This window comes from Octopus sinensis, unplaced genomic scaffold (assembly GCF_006345805.1).
Source record: "Octopus sinensis unplaced genomic scaffold, ASM634580v1 Contig13132, whole genome shotgun sequence".
In the NCBI taxonomy this organism is placed as follows: domain Eukaryota; kingdom Metazoa; phylum Mollusca; class Cephalopoda; order Octopoda; family Octopodidae; genus Octopus; species Octopus sinensis.
This window is the reverse complement of record NW_021832850.1, coordinates 10,001-32,430: the sequence shown is the minus strand read 5'-3', so window position 1 is coordinate 32,430 and position 22,430 is coordinate 10,001. Positions and strand designations below refer to the sequence as shown.

General features: G+C 36.2%; 1 protein-coding gene across 2 annotated transcripts in view; it reads right to left on the bottom strand.

The window, feature by feature from the left end:
• Positions 1 to 2,413: 2,413 nt before the first annotated feature.
• The window catches only part of LOC115229594 (receptor-type tyrosine-protein phosphatase kappa-like), a 29,237-nt gene continuing 9,220 nt past the window's right edge, over positions 2,414 to 22,430 (bottom strand). The window contains exons 7-14 of one of the 2 annotated variants that reach the window (XM_036499268.1): positions 20,151 to 20,300; positions 19,885 to 19,939; positions 17,085 to 17,134; positions 15,168 to 15,290; positions 14,022 to 14,153; positions 9,506 to 9,657; positions 5,180 to 5,315; positions 2,414 to 3,917 (exon numbers count right to left, since the gene is read on the bottom strand). In XM_036499268.1, the coding sequence (XP_036355161.1) occupies positions 3,840 to 3,917; positions 5,180 to 5,315; positions 9,506 to 9,657; positions 14,022 to 14,153; positions 15,168 to 15,290; positions 17,085 to 17,134; positions 19,885 to 19,939; positions 20,151 to 20,300 (876 nt within the window). In that variant the 3' untranslated portion in view covers positions 2,414 to 3,839. The remainder of the gene's footprint in view (positions 3,918 to 5,179; positions 5,316 to 9,505; positions 9,658 to 14,021; positions 14,154 to 15,167; positions 15,291 to 17,084; positions 17,135 to 19,884; positions 19,940 to 20,150; positions 20,301 to 22,430) is intronic. The other variant, XM_029799923.2, reaches the window with a different exon arrangement.

The following is a 22,430-nucleotide window of genomic DNA, read 5'->3' as shown; positions in this document are numbered from 1 at the left end:
GGGCACAAACAAAGACAGACAAACGGATTAAGTCGATTATATCGACCCTAGTGCGTAACTGGTACTTATTTAATTGACCCCGAAAGGATGAAAGGCAATGTCGACCTCAGCGGAACTCAGAACGTAGCGGCAGACGAAATACCTATTTCTTTATTACCCACAAAGGGCTACACACAGAGGGCACAAACAAGGACAGACAAACGGATTAAGTCGATTATATCGACCCTAGTGCGTAACTGGTACTTATATAATCGACCCCGAAAGGATGAAAGGCAATGTCGACCTCGGCGGAACTCAGAACGTAACGGCAGACGAAATACCGCAAAGAATGTTGCCCGGCGTGCAAACGTTTCTACCTGATCGCCGCCTTAATGCCTTGTACTTATATTATAAAAAATTATTATTATTATTATCACCGTGGCGCGCTGGCAATATTGTGAAAGCAGTATTTCTTCCGAGTTCATACTCTGAGACCAAATTCCGCTAGCGGTCAACTTAGTCTTTCCTCGCTCCGGAGTGGAAAAATTAGTGTGCCAGTCCAGTACTAGGTGCGATGTACTAAATACCATAAAAAATACTGACCTCCTGCCTGTATAAAAACAATTATATACGGCGTTCAGCGGGAAAAATCATTAGCGGATATTTTTGGAGTCAGTGATCAGCCGATACCAAAACAGCCATCCACAACCACTGATAGCAATCCAACAAACATACCCTGCCACTAAATAACATAAATCTAATAAATACTACAAGATCCAAAGTAAGACGGGCGCATCGGAAGGCCTCGAAGTCGAAGATTTTACACTAACGGAGACAACACTTGAATATCACCTGAGGAAACACAACTTGATCTCATTATGAAAAAAAGTCTTTTATGTTTCGAACCTACGCACTTCAACTGAACAATGACTTACATAATTATATCTTTCTTCAATGTACACGTCTACCAATTGTGATAAAATAAAAGAATACGGAAGACGATTCTATTCCATTAATATCTTTGATAGAATTGTTTCTTTTATGAATGTCAATATTTGTAATAATTATGTTGCGAAGAGCTGGCAGATGAAGAAAGGGTAGAGTATTAGGTTGAATTCGTTGCAGTGCTTCGCTGCAAGTATCGCTGCCGGACAACTTTTATCTTCTCTTTTTAATCATTGCGGTGTCCTTAAAATAAACATCAGTAAAAATAATTCGGTCTTATAGACACGTTTCTCATGTCGTATGCATAACATTGTAACTAGTGATATTTATGTGATGTCAATGATTATTAGAATGGTGAGCGAGGCCTTGTGAATGTGGGATCAATATTAGTGTGGTGAATAAGGCAGCGAGCTGGTAGAATTGTTACCAGTCTGGACGAAATGTTTATCGGTGTTTCATCCATCGCTACGTTCTGAAGTGAAATTCCGCCGAAGACGATTATGTCTTTCATCCTTTCGGGGTCGATAAACTAAGTGCCAGTGAAACATTGGGGTCGATGTAATCGACTAGACCCCCTCCCCAAGTTTCAGGACTTGTGTTTTTAGTAGAAAATATTATTAGGGTGGTGAATAAGGTGGGGATCTGGCAGAATCGTCAGATTTCGTCCGTCTTTACGCTTTGAGTTCAAATTCTGTCGAGGTCAACGATGCCTTTCATTCTTTCAGAGGCGATAAAATATTTAATAGACTTGCCCTTCCAATTAAATTTCTGGCCTTGTGCCAAAATTTGAAACCATTATTAGTGTGGTGAATGGAGCGTCGAGCGAGCAGTTTTTTAGAGCAGTGACAGAATGTATAGCAGGATTACTTTTCACTCCCTACATTTTGAGTTCAAATTCAGCCGATGGTGACCTTGCACTTCTTCGTTTCGGATTTGATAAAATAAATAGTAGTGAGCACTGAGATCGGTGTAATTGATCACCCCACCCACCTAAATTGTTAGCCTTGTACAAAAAAAGAAATTGAAAATAAGATATTCAGACTGTACAATGTTGCGTGAGAGAGAGGAATGGTAAAATGTGCGTTCGCGTTTATAGGGGCGGTATGGGGTTGTTTGTATGCGAAAGAGAGAAAAATATAGAGTGAAAAAGAGAGAAGTGTAGAGCTTACCATTTCATTAAAATTATCAGTTTTTCGCCATCTGTTTTCTCGAGTAATCCCTGTTTTAGCCATGTATTATTTCGAGATAATTTTGGTGTTTAGTGACGTGTTTAGGATAAAATGACAAACATCAACGTTTATAGATATAGATGAATTTATTAATTCGCATGACTGACCAGAGTTTATAATCATAGCTTCATTTATACAGATTACACAAAACATTACAAGATTATATTGATTTATACATATATATATATTTATATATAAGCATCTGCTGTTGATCTCAGACTAGATTATTTATACTTATATTACAGGAGGTTTTTTTTTTGCTGAGCCCCAGGCAAAATGTGGTTGACTAAATTAAAATATTACTGATCAATATTTTCTTGATCTAAGCAACGATATTGACACCAACTGCATGTCCATGAATCGAGAAAGCAAGAGTTATGGATGAATGGAGAGATCATTAACACTAAAGACAGACACTTTTGAAGTGTATGATCTGAGAGGAAAGCGTCAGTATATGACTTGTGAAGAACGCATGGGATATAATTCTGATCGGCGAGGATACACACTGTGTATAAATGCGATGGATATCGAGGGTATATGGATAGAAAGGGCAACAATTGTATACTTATTGAGATGAGAGGCGAGATATTTCAGTAATCATGGCACCATAGTATGTGAATTAGGAAGACTCCAGTTATCTTTGAACTGAAGAATACTATTAACTGAAATGACAGCAACATTATATGAAAGAAGCTACCAACCTTGTATGTATAGAGACAGGAGAAATGGTAAATGAAGCAGTGGTGTATCAATTGAGAGGATAACTGTGTTACGTGAATTGGTTTTTATTAAAACATTGTCGCTGTTTCGAAGTAGCTGAACGTTACCTCTCGAAATTGTAGGAATGTCAAATGTTATATAATATTAAAATTTAGGATATCAAGTGGGTTGATTTAATATAAGAAACGATAAAAAAGTGAGAAATATATAGACAAAATATTGAAAATGGAGAGAGGGGCAAAGGAGACTGATTGTAATAAATCAGCACGTAAAATACTGTAAGATATATAATTAAGAAAAATGTGAATAAGAGCAATGACTCAAAAGATTAAATGGCATAAATTTAGATAACTATGTTAACCGGCGATATACTTAATGCTGTATACACACAATAGAAAAAAAATAGTGATTAATCTTAGTTGGGGACAATAAAAATTAATTTATCGCTAATTGTGGCATAGTCTCAAAAAAAAAAGATGTAATAATTCCAAGATATCAATATTAACATTTCATAGTTAATTGACTTGTGTAGGAAAGAAAAACCTCAACCATTTATTTATAGGCAAGGAGAGCCATATTTTCGTTTGTTGAAAACCATAAATTTGGCGCATCCTTTCTAAGGCTTCCTGACGAATTAACATTGACATTTCGGGAAGGAAAAGTGTTCCGAATTAATTTTGGCCGCTGTAATCAGCATAAGGTATTATTACCAAATTATGCTCATAGTTGGCCTATATGTGTAAACAAAGATGAAGCCCGCTCCGTAGCATGTAATTTAATTTTGAGAGACGAATTCTTATCTTCTTGAAATGGTTTTCCTTTTCCTTTGAGAGAAACAAAGAATTCCCGCGAGGCTCTTGTTTTCGTTATCCAACAAACAAGTAATTGTTTTGCATACATCATTTCTTATTTCATAAGATGTAAAACTTATTATGAGAGATCTCTAAAATGATTCACTCCTACACATCACTGTACAAAATTGGAGTATAGAGACGATTCGTTCTGTAAATATTCTGCAACTTTCCAAACGAAGGCGTAGGATTCCTGTCAAAGAAATAAATATGAGTTATTCAATCAAATCATTTAAAATGACTTAATACACAATTATTTTATTTTACTGTATCCTTTACTTAGCATTATAAATTCCGTCCATATCTAATAAAAATAACTTTCGAAATAAGCTCTTGGTACTAATTTACGCAGATGTATTCATTATATGAAGATATACTAAGGCGGCGAGCTGGCAGAATCGTTAGCGCGCCGGGCGAAATGCTTAGCGTTATTTCATCCCTGTGAACATTATTAGCTCAAATTCCGCCGAGGTCGACTTTGCCTTTCATCCTTTCGGGGTCTATAAATTAAGTACTAGTTACGCACTGGGGTCAATGTAATCTATTAACTTCCTCCCCAAATTCCAGGCCTTGTGTCTTAAGTAGAAAGCTGTCAAAATCGGGCGAAACGCTTAGCGGTATTTCGTCCGTGTGAACATTCTGAATTCAAATTCTGCCAAGGCATCTTTCATCTTTCGTCGATAAAAATAGGTACCAGTGAAACACACTAGTAGATGTAATCGACTAGTACCTTCCCCCAAACTTTCAGCCCTTGTACCTTTAGTAGAAATGATTACATGAAGATATACTAACTTCTTAAATATGGAACATATCAGAGGTGTATGTCTAAATAGATAACATTGTTCTAAATAAAGTAATTGTGAACTATAATTTTGGTGATCCCGGACATGAATCATTACAAAGTCCTATTAATTTCCTCTCATAATATCGAGATTAAAATAATGGTGATTTACTGATTTTGTACAGTAACATATAACATTCCTTAACTCAATGGCCAGCCACTGGTTACTGAGTGTTCCCTATAAGATATATTAATAAATAGATGTAAAGTTTATTGATGTGGCCTCCTGCTGTACTTTTGAATTTGTTTATCTAAATTGAGAGAAATATTTACCTATCACTAACAATGAAATTCAAACTCGCAACATGTCCAAAATAACACGTTTAAAAATTTCTAGGGTAGCAAGGGAAATGTTTCAGTTCTTTCGATTCTGGAGTTTGCTAATCAAATTTACCCACATATATACGACCTACTGTTCGTACATTTCCGGTGTAAGATAACTAATCCAAATAGTCATTAGTGTATCAATGATCACCAAACTTGAAACTTATTTTCAGAAAAGTGTTCAAATAACAGTAAAAATTTTAACGACAGATTTTTCTCTTTCTGATATTTAGCAAAACCTTGGTTGAAGCACATAAACGAAAGCGAGAGAAAGATGTTGTTATACTCACACAGTCAGGTATTATATTTGGTTCTATTTTCTTGACCAGTCGAACCAGCCGTACTATGTTGACTACTGATTGACTGGTTATTGCAGCTTTCAAAATGTGAATGACGCACAGCATACCACTTTTATGGAAATTTTTACTTTACATGAAAGAAGGATGAGAATTGTTTTAGGTTTAAAAACATGTTAATAATACATTCTAACATTGGTGAGTGTCTTCCCGACTCCTAGGGCAAAGAAACTCATAGTATACATTGGTAGGCCATTAAACTAAACTCAGTAGTTCGTTCATTTTTTTAAAGTTAAATTAAAATACATGGGTAGTAATAGTTCTCACATCGACAATGCTCTTCTCAATACGTGTGATGTACCAGTTAAGACAATCTTTTGCACTTCTTGCAGGGATGGTAAGCCAGGGATCATTCTCATATAATTTTCGGTTCCCTTCTTGATCATTCCTAGTGTTCCTACGATCACTGGTATTGTAACCGCCTTGAGATGCCACATTTTCTCAATTTCAATGAGCAGGTCTTTATATTTTCTGAGCTTGTCAAACTCTTTCGCCGAGATATTATGATCACAGGGAATGCTCATGTCGATCAATAAGCAAACTTTATTGTTTTGGTCTTTCACAACAATATCCGGTTTATTGGCTTTGATGGTTCGGTCTGTATGTACTGGGAAGTCCCACAGAATCGCTACATTTTCTCCTTCAGTTACAGCTTCAGGGTGGTGATTATACCACTTGTCGGTAGTTTTGATATTGTAATGCCGACTTATTAGCCAGTGTAGATATTGGCCAACTCTGTCATGTCTTAATTTATGCTCCACTGGTGCTAAGACTTTACATCCAGAGATTAGGTGGTCCACCGTTTCAATCATGTCGTTGCAGAATCGGCATTTTGGGTCTGCTCCATTTTTCATCACACTGGTCCCCGGTAGTTCCGGGTTAATAGGCTTTGATCTTGAGCAGCCAGGATGAAACCTTCGCTCTCTGCTTTTAGCCCTGAGCTCCGTAGCCACTGATGGGTTTGCTTCTGGTCAACATCAGCTTGTTTGCTACGGGCCACATATTTGCCGTGCAGAGGTTTCGCCTCCCACCTATCAGCCAATTGCTCGTGCGCTTTTTCGTTATTATTATTATTATTATTATTATTATATTATTATTATTATTATTATTATTATTATTATTGTTATTATTATTATTATTATTATTATTATTATTATTATTTTCCTTCTTTCTTCAAATGTTCTTCCATTCCTAGCCGGTTGTTTTCCGTATACCTAGGGCAGAGAAGCTCATTGTATGCATTCCCAGATTACATCGTAAATTCACAGGTAAAATATATATTTTTAAAAATTAATAAACAAATGAATTCAGGAATGGATGTTGTTTTCACAGCGATAATGCTCTTCTCAGTACATGAGCCGTTCCAGTTAACACGATTTTTTGCTCTTCCTGTAGGGATGGTAAGCCTGGAATCATTTTCAAATAGGTTTCAGTATCTTTTTTTATCATTCCTAGAGATCCTACAATCACTGGTACTGTAGTCGCCTTGAGATGCCACATTTTTTCAATTTCTATTAGCAGGTCTTTATATTTACTAATCTTGTCAAATTCTTTCGCCGCTATATTTTGATCGCAAGGGATACTCATGTCAATTAATAAACACATCTTTTTTGTCTGATCTTTTATAATAATATCCGGTTTATTAGCTTTTATAGTCTTGTCTGTCTATACGGAGAAGTCCCATAGAATCGACACATTTTCTCCCTCAGTCACAGCTTCAGGATGATGTTTATACCATTTGTCAGCGGTTTTGATTTTATAATACCGACATATTGTCCAATGTAAATACTGGCCGACTCTGTCATGTCTTGCTTTATATTCTTCAGGTTCTAAGACTCTACACCCTGAGATTAGGTGGTCTATTGTTTCAATCTCATCGTTACCGAATCGCCATTTTGGGTCAGCTCCATTTTTTATCACATTGGCTTGGTAGTTCCGGGTTAATAAGCTTTGGTCTTGAGCAGCTAATATAAAACCTTCACACTCTACTTTTAGTCCTGAGCTTCATAACCATTGATGCGTATGCTTCTGGTCGACATCGGCTTGTTTGCTACGGGCGACATACTTGCCATGCAGAGGTTTCTGTTCCCATATGCTAGCTAATTTTTCATGTGCTTTGCAATCAATTTTATTTTCTTTGCAGCAGCAGTTGGCGCATTTCCTTCAACTTGATCAATCTGGTATGTATCTAAGAGATCAGTAGCGAATGTTTCGCTCTCTTTCAGAATAGAGTGAAGTTTTTTCGGTCTTTCATGTTTTTCAACAAATTTTAGCATCCAATCTTTGGCTGTTTCAAGGTATTTGGCCAGTCCGATTGTGGTGGTTTTGTACGTAAGTTCAAGCTGGATCAAGCCTCGACCTCCCTGAGCTCTGGGAAGGTAAAAACGATCAACATCTGCCTTTGGATGGCACATGTTATTACAAGTCAGTGGATTGCAGATTTTTCTATCAACTTTCATTATTTCACTGGTATTCCAGTTAAGCACATTGAAACTATAAAGAACAACTGGGACTCCTAAGGAATTTATGGCTAACACCTTATTATATGCATTTAGCTCAGACTTCAGGACTGCTCGAACTCTTCTATAACATTCCTTCCTAACTTTCTCTTTCATGTTTGCATGCTGGATACCAGAGCCTCCTTTTATTCCTAGGTATTTATAGGTCTGTTTTATTATTATTATTATCATCATCATCATCATCATCATCATCATCATCATCATCATCATCATCATCATATATCATCATCATCATCATCATCATCATCATCATCATCATCATTATTATTATTATTATTATTATTATTATTATTATTATTATTATTATTATTACAGTCCTGTTTTCAGAGGCTGAATATCTGCTATGTACAACGACATCTGTTCGGTGGCTAAAGTAAATGACCACCTATCAAAATAGTTTAACTTCGCTCGTTCGGCCCATCAATGATGCCCATTCTCGCCTCTCTGTACTTACTGACTCGCCGTGTAATCTACATGATTTTGCATTGATACTGATTTGCGGGGGATGAAGAGGGACTTCAGTGTTAGCCTGGAACATGCTACAAAACCAAAACTTTGGTGGGCAGTGAAGTGTGTGGTTTTGAAAGACTCTAGCACTCAACTAGAAGGAAACATAGGTTATCATAGAAGTATCACACACAATAACTACATTACATTTATACATAAAAGCTATTACACAAAATATTACTCAAATATCACAAAATACACACGATATCTTTAAAAGCACATACCGCAAAGAAGTAATGGACATCAGGGAGAGAAATTCTCGTGGAACCCATGCAGCCATCCAGATTAGGCAGTAAAAATATACATGACTTAAGGTCACTAGATATAGATGCAAAATCCATCAGCGAAACCAGAATTTTCAAGCCTTAAGATTTTATGCACATTTTCAATTCATATAAGGTGTGCAAATCCCAAAGTCTAACGTGATTGGGAGGCGTAGTGTTTTGGAGTTTCGGAAGTGTCTAGATCTCACTATAACTACCCTTTTAATTGACCTAGAAAGTACGTTGGTGATTCTGGGGGAGGGGGCTTCAGACAAGTAGTTGTTTATGCTCCTGCAGTGATGGATAACCAGAATTCTTCAAGTGTCAGGAGGTTTCCTTGGAACCGTAGCATTCTTTAGTATTAGAAAGCTACTGTATCATCATCTTGAATGTACGTTTTGATTTGTGAGACAAGCTGATATGGGCAGGGTGAAAAAGCTTCACAATCTGCTCGATATTTCCAACGGTCTGAAAAATACTTCATGGATTTTCTGGATCCACCATTGTAGACATGGACAAACAGCGTTGGATCATTCAGATCGTATTTAGATAGAGCGTTCTCTAGGCCAGCAGATAAAGCATAATTTATCTTCAATTTAAAATTGTTGGCTGCGAAATCCACAACTCTGTAATCTGTACGGTCGACAAAGATAGGCTTTGGAGGCAGGGATGCGGTTACTGGAAGCTGGACGTTTCTTTCCGACACTCGATTTCACACAAACTGCATTAGTTTATTAGTTACGCAGATGTTCGCTAGGGCAATCGTCAATAACAGGTGGGGATTCGCCATCCCAAAAAGTGATTAAATAACGATCGATAAGGTTTAGTAAAGTGATAGCAATAAAGAAAACGGGGTCAGAGGGAAACTTATTTAAAAACATAGAAGACTTAGTTAAAAAGAGAAATTGTTTTCGAATGGGATCACAACGGATGTAGCGGGAATTTGTGAATTTATCAATATTTTCACTTACCGACAATGCACAGCAATTTTTTTATTGAACTGCTCATTTTGATGAGCGCTGAGAATATCACTTAGTTTTAAAATCTCTGCAGATGATGGATAATTTCCGTCCGCCCATATGGTGACTTGGAAATGATTGATCTCAAATTCTTCGATCCTCGACTGCAATATCAAAAAAATATTGTGAATAAAATATGAATAAAAATTGAAAGAAATTATTTGGCTTTTAAGGATTTTCTCATAAAATTCTAGTCACAGACACGAGCGAGTACTAGCGGGTGACTGAAAGGTACTAGATGGGATGGATTTGATCGCAGTAAGTTACATGCCAAAGTTGGGCAGTAAAAGACAAGTGACAATGCATTTATAGGTACCTGTAATCATAGCATACAGTATGTTATGATTACCTAAGAGTTTAATGAATGCGAAAATTCTGTAACATAGCATACATTTAACTGTAAAATTATTGTATATATATTATTATTATTTTTAATATTAATAATAATAATAATAATAATAATAATATTAATAATAATAATAATAATAATAATAATAATAATATAATAATAATAATAATAATAATAATAATAAAATATTACATCCTACGCAGAACACTTTCCATACAATAACCATCAGAGCATCACAATAAATCACAGCACATACCCAAGGCACACAGAGCTGCGCTCGGTAGTGAAGTGAAAGCACGCTATAAAAAAAAAACTACTGAATAATAATAACAATAATAATACAAACAAGAAATCATACCACCTAATAAACACAAAGAAGAAGAAGAAGATGATGAAGAAACAACAAAAGCTATAAAACAAATGAAATCCAAACTAAAAATAGAACAGCAACGAGCCATGATAAAACGATGGCAAGAAAAGCCCCTTGATGGTAAATACTGCACTAAACTAAACGCAAAAGAAATAGACAAAGAAAAATCCCAGCAATGGTTGAGAAGCTCAGGACTCAAAGCAGAAACAGAGGGATTTTTAATTGCAGCACAAGACCAAAGCCTCCCCACCAGAAATTACCAAAAACATGTAATGAAAAGAAATATTACAAGTAACTGCAGAATATGTGGAGATGGACAAGAAACAATAAATCATATTATCTCTAGCTGCCCTGTCCTGGCTAAGAAGGAATATATTCACAGACATGACAGAGTTGGAACCTACATACATTGGAAGCTATGCCAACATTATGGAATAACAACAGAAAAAAGATGGTATAGGCACACACCAGAAAAGGTCACAGAAAACGAGAAAGCAACCATACTCTGGGATATGCCGATACACACAGATAGAGAAATTAAGGCCAACAGACCAGATATAGTTGTCAGAGATCATGAAGAAAAAAAATGCTTTCTAATTGATGTATCAATACCGGCAGATGACCACGTGTCTCTAAAAGAAATGGAGAAACTCTCAAAATACAAAGACCTGGAAATAGAGATAACTAGAATGTGGAACCTGAAAACAGAAACAATTCCTATCATAGTAGGTGCATTAGGCATGATAAAAAAATATTCAGACAAATACATAACAAAAACACCAGGACTTACAAACACATATAACATACAGAAAATTGCACTACTAGGCACTGCACACATCCTACGCAGAACACTTTCCATACAATAACCATCAGGCATCACAACAAATCACAGCACAAAGTCAAGGCACACAGCACAGAGCTGCGCTCGGTAGTGAAGTGAAATCACGCTATAAAAATAAAACTACTGAATAATAATAATAATAATAATAATAATAATAATAATAATAATAATAATAGCCCTGATGCAGTACCAGGCAGTGGCTCTCATGGCTTCTGATCTTAACTGATTGGAAGTGTTATCATGTACATTGTTTTGTCTTGGTATAAAAGATGGGCTACAGCAAATATTCTGCTCAATACCACAGATTTGCTGTCAGTTGTTTGACCTTAACCAGTTGAGCATGTCCCTTAGTGGCTGACGATATGTGCATCTCTGATCACGAGCAGAAGTAGTGGGGAGAATCATAGCCATGTGTTGAGAGGGATTCTTGGGGGTTTGAATAGTTCACCTCTGGAAACATGGGTGGTTCTTTCAACATCCTTAAGCAACCCTTATCAGGGACCGTTGAGCGGGATGGGCTACAACCTGAAGAAAATTCTAACTGGGCCCCACCTGCAAGGTCATGTGCTGTTTATCTTGATATGAGATCACCATGTCGCGCACATATGGTGTGTGATGCATGTGCCTGGTGTACCTTTATCAGACGGGTAGTCATGATGGGTATATTGGGCTTCGTATATTTTACCCCAGTGTCACTTTGATGGCATGAACTGCTCTCTCACTCAATAATAATAATAATAATAATAATAATTAATAATAATACACGGAAAAGGTAATGGGCGATAAGGGGAAGGGAAAAGACCTTTGGGATTTTTATTTCCAGATAAACAGTGTTGGTCTCCCTTCGGTGCTCTAACATTTGTCTGGAAATCCAAGTCTCAGAGGATTTTTGCCTCTCCCTTTTCGTCCATTATATTTTCCGGTGTATAGTGATACCAAACACCCATACTTACGGCATAGTAGCCAAAGGTGAATTTGGGCTACTTTATCGTGCCTACGCTTGTATTCTTTCTGCGCAAGACTTTCACAAGCACAAAAAATTTGAATCACGCTTTCGACCCTCTTCCTACACATTCTACAGAGGGTCGATGGACTTGTGTGGTATATATTCTTTTTCACTGAATTGGTATTCAATGCCTGGTCCTGGGCAGCGACGATTAGGCTTTTAACATTCTTTTTTAGGTCACACATTTTGAGCCACCTCCATGCTGCTTCCTGGTCTTTAAATTTGTTGGTTTCATGGAGGAACTGACCATTATTATTATTATTATTATTATTATTATTATTATTATTATTATTATTATTATTATTATTAAGGCGGCGAGCTGGTAGAATTGTTACCGCGCCTGGAAAATTAGCAGTGTTTCGTCCGTCTGGACGTTCTGACTTCAAATTCCGTCGAGATCGACGTTTCCTCCCATCCTTTCGGGCTAGATAAAATAAGTGTCAGTTGGACACTAGGATAGATGTAATCGACTTATCCCATCCCTCGAAATTGCTGGCCTTGTGTCAAAACTCTGAAATCCTTACTAAGGCGGCGAGCCGTCAGACTTGTCAGGGCGCTGGACACAATGCCTTGCGGAATTTCGTCCGTTTTTACGTTCTGCGTTCAAAATCTGTCGTGTTCGAATTTCCCTTTCATCCTTTCTGGGTTAAGTGTTTGTTGAGCGACGGGGGTTTATGCGATCGACTAGCCCTATCCCCTGAAATTTCATATTTTGTTTCTAGGTAGAAAGGATCAGTATTTCTATTGTCTTGTACTATATTTATTTCGACTCCACAGTTGCTAGATTACTAAATGTTTTCATTGTGGGAACGTGCCTTCGGTTATGTGAGTAGGATTTCTAAACAAAGGTATTTGTTGCTTGTTTTTGCTCTTTGGTGTAAATAGACAGCTGTTTAGAATGCTTTGAGTCGATCTGTTAACAGGGTGACAAAATAACAACAACAAAAGAAACGGGGAAGACTCATCTCCTCAAAACAACTCCCGAAATGATTCGGCAATTGCCAAATAAGCAAAACGTTACTTGAACATAAATATTTTTTCTCCGACATATGGACATTTCAACAAATAAAAAAAATGAATGATTTTTTTCAAACCTTGAACAATGTGGTTAGAATAGAATTGATAAGGGGTAGTATGGATGTGGTGATAGATAAAATTAGATTAGAAGGACAATTAAAAATCTACAAGAGAAATATTGGAATGACTTTGCGACTGAAGTGCTTGCAACGAGATTGGTCTTAGACCAACTCCTAAACGCGAATCACGAAGGTTGCATCATCAGAACCAAGGTACGTGCTGTAAGACACGAACGAGCAAAAACCGTTTGAGGGGTCTCTACGGCAGAAACTACAATCCTCGAAGCCAAAGAGTGGTAGCACTGCCCAAATAATTCCAAACAAGGGGACCATGCCTCTGCTAAAAACTGAGGATTTTGGCAAAGAAGTGGGGGGTTGTCGTTGATGAAGGGACTGGTAAGAGATGCAGACATGTGCCACCCCAAGCAGAGCAATCCACGACAACTTCCACCTCATCTGATAAATCATGGAGAGAGAGAGAGAGAGTTGTCAATGAGCATGGCACTAATGGGTCCCTAATCAGCATAGATCAATTGAAAGTTTTCGATAGTGTTGACCATCCGTACTTGGCATCTGTCTATTCTCAAAACATCCGGGTTCGTATCCTTTCTCAGGGGCTGGATAGCTGCATTCACAAGTCAGAGTTAACGGTCACTTACCGGGAGATTTTGTCATATTACTAAAACAAGTATCCTTAATTACGTTGTTATTATGAACCAACAAAATATAAAAATATATTACGATGCAGGAATATAAGGTATAGCTTTCATTAAGCTATAATATCATTTTCAAAAGTGGAATAATTTTAAACATGAAATTAGCTTACATTGTTATCACATTCAACCTTCAAAACACTGTGTATGCAAACGTCTTTGCCTTCAACATTTATTAGTTCCAGGAGATATGGCCCAATTTTAACAGTTTCATTTAATGTCCTGGGCAAGTACATAGGTGCTGCCTATGTAGAAAAACGAAAAAAAGGATAGAAATATTAATAGTGATATGAGTTAAAATATTATATGATAGTATGTATAGTTAGAAGCATCAGGATTGAGAAATTATCACTCCGACAAAGGCCTATATCATATAAATGATGGGGCAGCTCATTAAAAAGTTGGTACTATGGTTTTTGTTATCGAAGTTCTTTTGGCATGGTGTAACTCTCCACAAACCAAGCAGAAAATCATAAGAAATTATGTATTATTTAGAGAGAAGTTTATAATCTTTTAGGTAAACGATACACCAGAAAATGCGTATAAATACTCCCTAAAAACATTTGTAAAATATTGTTATATTTTGGGATGGTGAGTGTTTTTCTTGCCAAATAAACACACGCACTGTATACAAGTTCTTCACCTCAGATTTCTTATTGTTCTTATTTTATGTCCTTTGTCTGGAAATCTTTCATTACACATCATGTGACCTACTTTGTATTCATAATCTCCAATTTTATTGTCATTTCGATACACAAAGTGTGCTGAAACAGTTCCCGCCTTTAAAGGTATCTCGAAAGGCCTGCTTCGTAGCCCAAAGTTCCGAGCTATTTTACAAGTTTAAACAACCGAAAGAGCTTTACAACAGGCGAGAGAGTCTAAGAGGGGACTACGTTGAAGTAAATCATAATTAACTGATCCTCATGTATATTTTTTAAACCAACGCCAGGAACTTCCAGCACCCCTCGTAATACTGGTCTTATTTATACGGTAGTTTTATGTAGTTTTTTTTTATAACATTTAAGATTAATGTGGGAACACATACAACTGTGCCAACAAAATCTGATGACTAACAACCTGAAAATCTCCGCCTAATATTATATATTAAGTTAGCATTAACAATATATCTCTCAGCATTCAAAATGTACAGTGTCTCTTGAAAGAAATTACTGGAATTATTACGATTCGGATAGCAATGAATTAGAAACACATGACATAGTGAAAACTTTAGTATGAAAACAAAATATTTGCAGTTTTACCTCGCTTGAATCAAATGCTACGATATTCAGGTAACCTCTTTTGCGCATACACATCAAAAACTCCAGAACACTGTTTTCATTTGGAGATTTTGTAACAAGAAATTCTCTTTCGCAAGAAGGACCCTTACATAAAAGAGAAACAGGAAGAAAATTATAAAACTGGAGACCAGACAAGGAAAAGTAAATACAGGTATAGCCTTAATTCGTAAGTTTTGTCTTAATACAACGAAGTAGTTTTGTAAGAGTGAAATATCTTCTCCATATCTGAGCAGTGACGAGACATTTACACTAACATACGCACACATACACACACAGCTGCACACACACATACATCACACACAAAGACACAAACATATATATACTCACATATGCAAACCAAATTCATTTAATTTGGCTCTTTTCTTCCCTTTCAAACATGCCACCAACACACTAAAAACGCAAACCAAACAACGAATATTTCGCCTGATTATGAGCTGATGATCGTATTTGTTCCCATCTTTTATCGTTTGTTCGCCAGACGATGACTCATGTATGCTAATCACTGCTCAATTAACCTTCCAAAGTAAGACGTTGCGGATCTCTTTACGATCGTCCAACCTCTACTGCATCTGTTGCACATTAACATAAACATACTTTAAATACATTAATGTACTCACTTGTTTTTGTTTAGAATTGCGCACAAAACTAAACAATGTGGACTATATTTAAAGTCAATATGTTGCTTCGTTATTCCAGTGTTAGTTGGAAATACGAGAGATTTCTCCAAGGTCGCCTGCATATTTTAGCCATCAGCAGAAGTGTATGTCCTGGATTTTTCTGAGCTCTTGCCTCGTTATCCCTTCTCGCAAATCTTGAGAAAAAGCACAAGCTGCAACAGGACTCTAATACTTCTCATATTAACCATACTAGATGCAGTTGTATTTTAAGATGTTCAAGATTCGGTTGTGTTATCAAAATTACACCACAAGTTATAATTTGCATGCAGTTAGAATATGTTCTAATGATGACCAGATCGTACATCAATGGTAGCGATTTTATTCTAACCCACCACATTAACATGAGTTGGGAATGAACGCACATACACTAATCTCGGGAATAATGACAACCCTACTGAATACAAAATGTTCCTGCCAAGGCTTTCATCTCTGAACTGTCTCGCTTCTTATCCGTATGCTTTGGTTTCTAAACCATACAGCATGCCTTTCTCTTCACCTTGGAGAATCATTGTTCCTTACTATTGTTTCCTTACTTTCCAAGCTCAATCGAGCAGTAGTTCTACTGACATGCAATATTCATAGCCACTTTAACAATTTTATCGGATGCAGTTGTGCATCGTTAACCAACTAGTGGAAATGTCCTCTGAGGGTTAAAAAATTGCAGTCGAGTCTGCTCTGGCAGCCATGTTAAAGTGTCTACGAATAATACTTGTCAGAACAAGACTGTATTAAAACAGACGAATAGTTTCCAGCATTTCCCCCAGGAATCGGGAACCAGGTTTTTACTAAGGATATATGGATTAATTAAACATACATATCACACCGTGTGCAACAGGTAAAGCGAGAGTAGCATGAGAAAGTTTTGCACAAATAGTGTTGCTACAAATTAAAGTCATCAGAATCCATCGAGAACAGCCAAAGTTTGTCTCTCTTTAAATCATTACATTCGAAATTGCCTTCTTCTTAGATTATAACAATGGAAAGTAGATTTCATAAAAGCATGCGTTGCTCCATTTTACTCCAGTTGAAAATGAGCATTATGCACAGATCTCTCACTCCAGCTGTGATATCCGTGTCATTCCAGACTGTGAGGCCTGTCAAGGTATCATTAGCCGCTCGCGACTACATCAGAAAAGTAAATGCCGATCTAAACCCAGAAGATTTTAAAGCAAAATAAAAAGTGCGAAAGTAATTTACTCACATCAATGAAGACACCACTGATATTGAAATTCGCATACTCTCCTTCCATTTATGAAAAACAACAAAAAAAAAAGAGTTATTTTCTAGAAAATTAACGCAGAGCATGATAAATATCTCAATTAATCAATTCCATAAAATACGCTTTTAGAGTTATTACACGTTAAAAAACCAGTTTGAAATGAACAGAGATAAGCATGCTGACCGTTTAACCAGCTAAACTTCTACTCAGTTATAAAGTATATTCTCTCTATATTAGGGTTTACCAGGAAGTTATTAGAAAGTAAGACTCAATATGCACAATTATAAAATATTATCTAATCAGAAATGTGGAAAATATTTATTTGATCCTCTTCATATAACAAAATGATAAAAGTTGAAGGTGAGATCTGTAAGTAGAAAATGTAGGAATTATTTTAGTTTGAGGAGATAAAATACCTCGATATTAAAAAGTTGTTATATTTTGAAATTAAAGATATTATGGGTGTCCGATCTATCAATTAAATTGGGGGTAACTGAACGCTGTCTATTTTCTATTGTTACTTTACAATTTGTGAGAAATATCATTGGATCCCAACTAATTATGAAACAGAGATAAATTGTAATGATGCCACAAGCCATTAATTAAGCCACTGGGGAATAGGTGACAAGCTTTTCCTGTGTTTGTTTTTACTTGAAGTGCCATAAGGAAAAGTGCATAAACTATTCAATGTTTTACTGATGTTTTAGATACGTTTATATATGTATAATCCATTTGTGATATTTATTTGTGACATCACTGAACGTTTTAGCTTAAGCATCTGACAAATTCTTGTTTTATAAACACAACCAATATATTTGCCTTCCTAAATAAAATATCTAACTCTATACAAATACAATGAAATCTAGACTGGCCTGCAAATTACTAGAAAAACAAAATGTTAAATTAATAAATAAATGTGAAGCTATTACGTTACAATATCCTCAGAATGCTTATAGTTCACTGTACTAATTTGAATAATTATACAACGATCGTTACGATGTATTTACACTGGAGAATACATAGTCACACACACACACACACACGTCACACATCACACACGTCCTCACATCCACATATTATAGTTAGTAATTTTTAAATGATAAGAAAGTTTGTATCCGTGACATTCCTACGAGAAAAAAAAAGCTTTTTTTTTGCTGTCCTAAATATATCTGAAACTCTATTTTTTAGTCGCCAATTTAGATGGCGAAGGACAGTGTTTATGAGCTTTTCGGTTTGCTCTCCCTGACATAACTGTCTGACCCTGGTTAATGCTTATTAATAAACATTGTAAGCACATGCATCGTTATATAAATTAGAACAAACTAATCTAGTTCTCTCCGAATTTGTGTATATCTTAAATAAGAATAAGCTCCTATTGCCTCATTAATCTGGAAAATGAATAACTGTATTAATTACGGCCACAGACAATGTCTACCTCCCAACAACATGAACGCTCTTCCAACAGGATTTCATACTTTAAGAATACTTTGCATAATCCAAATATAATCCAAGTATTAATAAATGTTACGTGGCATGCGCTGCTCGCTCATTCGATAATTATAATATATGTATATATGTTTGTATGTTGTATACATGGATGGATGGAGGATGGATGGATGGATGGATGGGTGGATGGATGGGTGGATGGATGCGATTTAAATAAATAAATGGGTTCTCTGTCACTTTTACGACATGCAAACTGGGATCGAAATAAAACATAGCATGTTCGCGAAATCTTTCTTATATAATTATTTATTGATTCTACTTCTCAGGACGGATTACTGCTTCGATGCGGGACCGGAATAGTGGACGTGTCACCACCAAATCGTCCTTATTCATTTCGGATAAAGCTTGGACAATGCTGGCCTTTAATGAAGCTCTGGTATCATGAGGTTGTCAATTAGTCTCGCTTTCAACGATGCTTCATATGTAGAAGCCTATACGTAGAAGCCGAGTTTGAAGGCCACAATTTTGGTGTTACATGGCCGCAAATATTGTCGATATAAACGTTCAATTCTGTGGAAAATGTAACAGATTTTAAGGTCCGATGAGAGAAAATTTGCGAGACTACAGTTCCAGTTTTCAAATGATTAATTGATTACTTAACTGATCGATTGCTTGTACAAATCATTGTATTCTCAACGTTCGGTTAATCAATTATAGCGAAATGTGTGTCAGTAAATAAAATCATAATTCCTCATTCTTTCCTGGTTAATTGTTATTCCCTGTGATTAATGTACCGGCTTGGTGAATGACTTCGGATTAACAGTTTGTACGTGTCACAAGATAAAACTAACCCACTCGGATTACTATACTCTTCAAAGCTCATTCCCTTAGCCAGATTCATCGTATGAAGTACTTCCAAAAGGATCTGCCTGAAGTTCTTCAATTCTTATTTTCCTTCACGAAACATTCATACGTGCATTCCATACAGAAATGACATGCGAATAGGGGTACATTACTTGAAATATGACATGCAGTGATATGGACGATGCATGGATTTGAAATGAAATTCAACTTAAACAGTTGTGTATTCAAATGGGAAAATCACTTTTGAATATCTATATTAGTTGATTCCAAAAACTTGAAGGGTTTGAGTGTAGCGAAAATTAGATTTCATGCTCCAATATCAAATAATTTAGTTATATGTGCTTTTTTACTCAACGCCATTAGAATTTTAAAATTTGATTGACAGAGAATGTTAAACAAAAATGATGTTAATTAGTACTGCCATGCATTCACAAGCTACTTTTTTTATATTTCTTTTATATTTTCAACTTACCACCCTCTTTTAATGCAATGTCCGTGTCACGCACTTCGACTTGTTTTATTACGTCCTTGAAATTATATAAAAAATGGTTGTCTAGTTTAAGCAGAACAAATGTTGGAGCGATGGTAAAATACAAAGGAAAATACCTTTATTTATGGAATATAGAATAGATAAGATAATGATGAAACGGTGTATTAAAACGTTTTGCAAGCTGACTTTTCCATCGGTTTCAATAAGAATTGATCGCTTCTTCGATCGCAATTACATTTCTGGCTTACCTGAAACTGATGCTCTAAAATCGATACTCTTGTTGAATGGTCTGTTTCCGTTATTCTAGAGAATTCCTTTGGTATATTATTCACATCTATGTCATAATCTCCGGTGAGAATGTTCTCGACTAAAACATCATATATAAACTCCAGTTGTATCTGGAAACAGAAATGAATCCGTTTAAAATCACATAGGCTCAGTGTTTAAGCAAACAATAATTTTTGGAATAAAAAAAAGACATTGTGTTTCGTAGTCATTAGTTTGGTAAAGAGAAGGAAATAAACTTCGTTCATGAAAAACGTTTTGAAATTGAAGAATGAAATGATGGGTGAGATTAATATATAATTATGGGTTAGTTTGATCGACTTGAGGGAAAAACCTGAGATTTGAGATTTGGAGGAAACGATTTAAATAAATATATATGAAGAGAGAGCGAAGGGAGTGAACGTACTAAAAGCATATTACAAAACTTAACACGTTAAACTTTTAGTGTGATCGAATATTTAATTCATATCTTGTTCTTTAGAGAGAACTAGATAATAAAAAATCAACAACCTGCAAAAGAGGTTCAGAGTTGAAATTAATTAGAAATAGACTTAATATAAAAACGAAAATTTAATTATTTCGCCGAGGTGCCATATCTTGCAAATATTGTTGTCACCGGGCTTATAATCTTGTTGGGGACTTTAGTTAAACACATAAACAAAGTATCTATGGAATTATGAAACCCATATATTCTAACTTATTTCCTTATGTTTTAAATCCGCATTTAATCCGCCCAGCAATAAAAATTCAAAAGCCATGTTACACGATCACATGAACCCTAATCGAGAGAATGCTACTATGTATTTCTTTTCAATGACATTTTCTTCTATTCGTTTGTGTGATTGGGCGTGTACTATACTGTAATACTATTAGTTTGAGATGTATTCAGCGACGTCGTAACATCAGAGTAGGCTAGGTCGGCAATATCTAACGAGGCTAAAACTAAATATTATTGAATATTTAAAGTTAATGATATAGTAATAACTGAAGTTAGTGCGATCTACCTTATTGTGAAAATGTTAATTCAATGCATGGAATTCAGTGACTAATTCCGTAAGTTGCTTAACTTTCATACCAACAAGTACAAACTCTACATGAATTTCAGCCTCAAAGCTTATACTTGCTGTATATTCACTTGTGAGGGCGCATGAATTAGTTGTACGCATGAACGGAAGAGCGTGGGTCCAACACTTGCACTGGGTGGTGCGTATTTTTTCTTGGGCAAAACAATTGATATTGCTTTGCAATAACTTTGACACTTGACGTTGGCACAACGCGCACCTGTTCAGGTAGCATAGATTTCACAGAGAATGTGAGCTAATGAACAGTAAATACATTTAATCAGTATAAATAAGTCGGTTGTTTAGCTTGCTCGGACTAAAAGAGACTACCATCACATATAAAGTTCTGTATATATGTTAGTAGATATAACCGAATCAGCTTTTATAAATATATAACTAGGAATTACAACCGTGTTTCGTGGCCTGCTACCACAACAGCTGCTTTATAGGATCCAGTTAGCTCAAGACATCATCAGAGGAACCACGTCCGGTTTCGGCTCCTACTCCTCTACCGTTTTGACGTGCCCCCCCCCTTCGGATGTGTCTTCAGCTCTGGTGTTGGGTGCATGTCTTCTTTCTTCTTCTTTCTTCTGTTCCCTGGCCTCTTCGATGTATCGATGAGTGTCAGCCGGTGACTGACTGACTTATTGTGGTTCTTTCCCTCTTTACTCACCCAAACCAAAATTCTAATCATGACATATTTTCTCATACTACTCATCTTTATGCCCCGATTCTAAAATCCAAATCTTGCAAAACCCCTTCAAAACTTTTGCTCCTGAAAAATAGAGTATATGTAGTGCATGGAACTCTAAAATGTGGGAGTTAAGACCCCATTAATGGAGTCTTAAAATCATCCAAAGAAGTTGAATTGTTGGGAACGATTTTTAACTTGTGTCATATCGTTCAAATTTCTTTGAAATCGGACATATATGGATGTTCACTGGGTTTCTAAAAGAGAGCAAAGCTAGAGAAAGCCAAAAGAGGATTGATCACAATAAGCAGTCAGCTATACTACCCTAGTTGTTACCACTCCCCAATGAGAGCTTCCTCACCATGCAGGTGACCGGCCCATCTGTAAGATGCATTACCCATCTATAGCAATTGGAAGGTACTGGACAAGGATTCTGAATTGTTTTTCCGGTTTTTGACTTAATTTTTGAGGGCGGTCGGTTCATCTTTAGC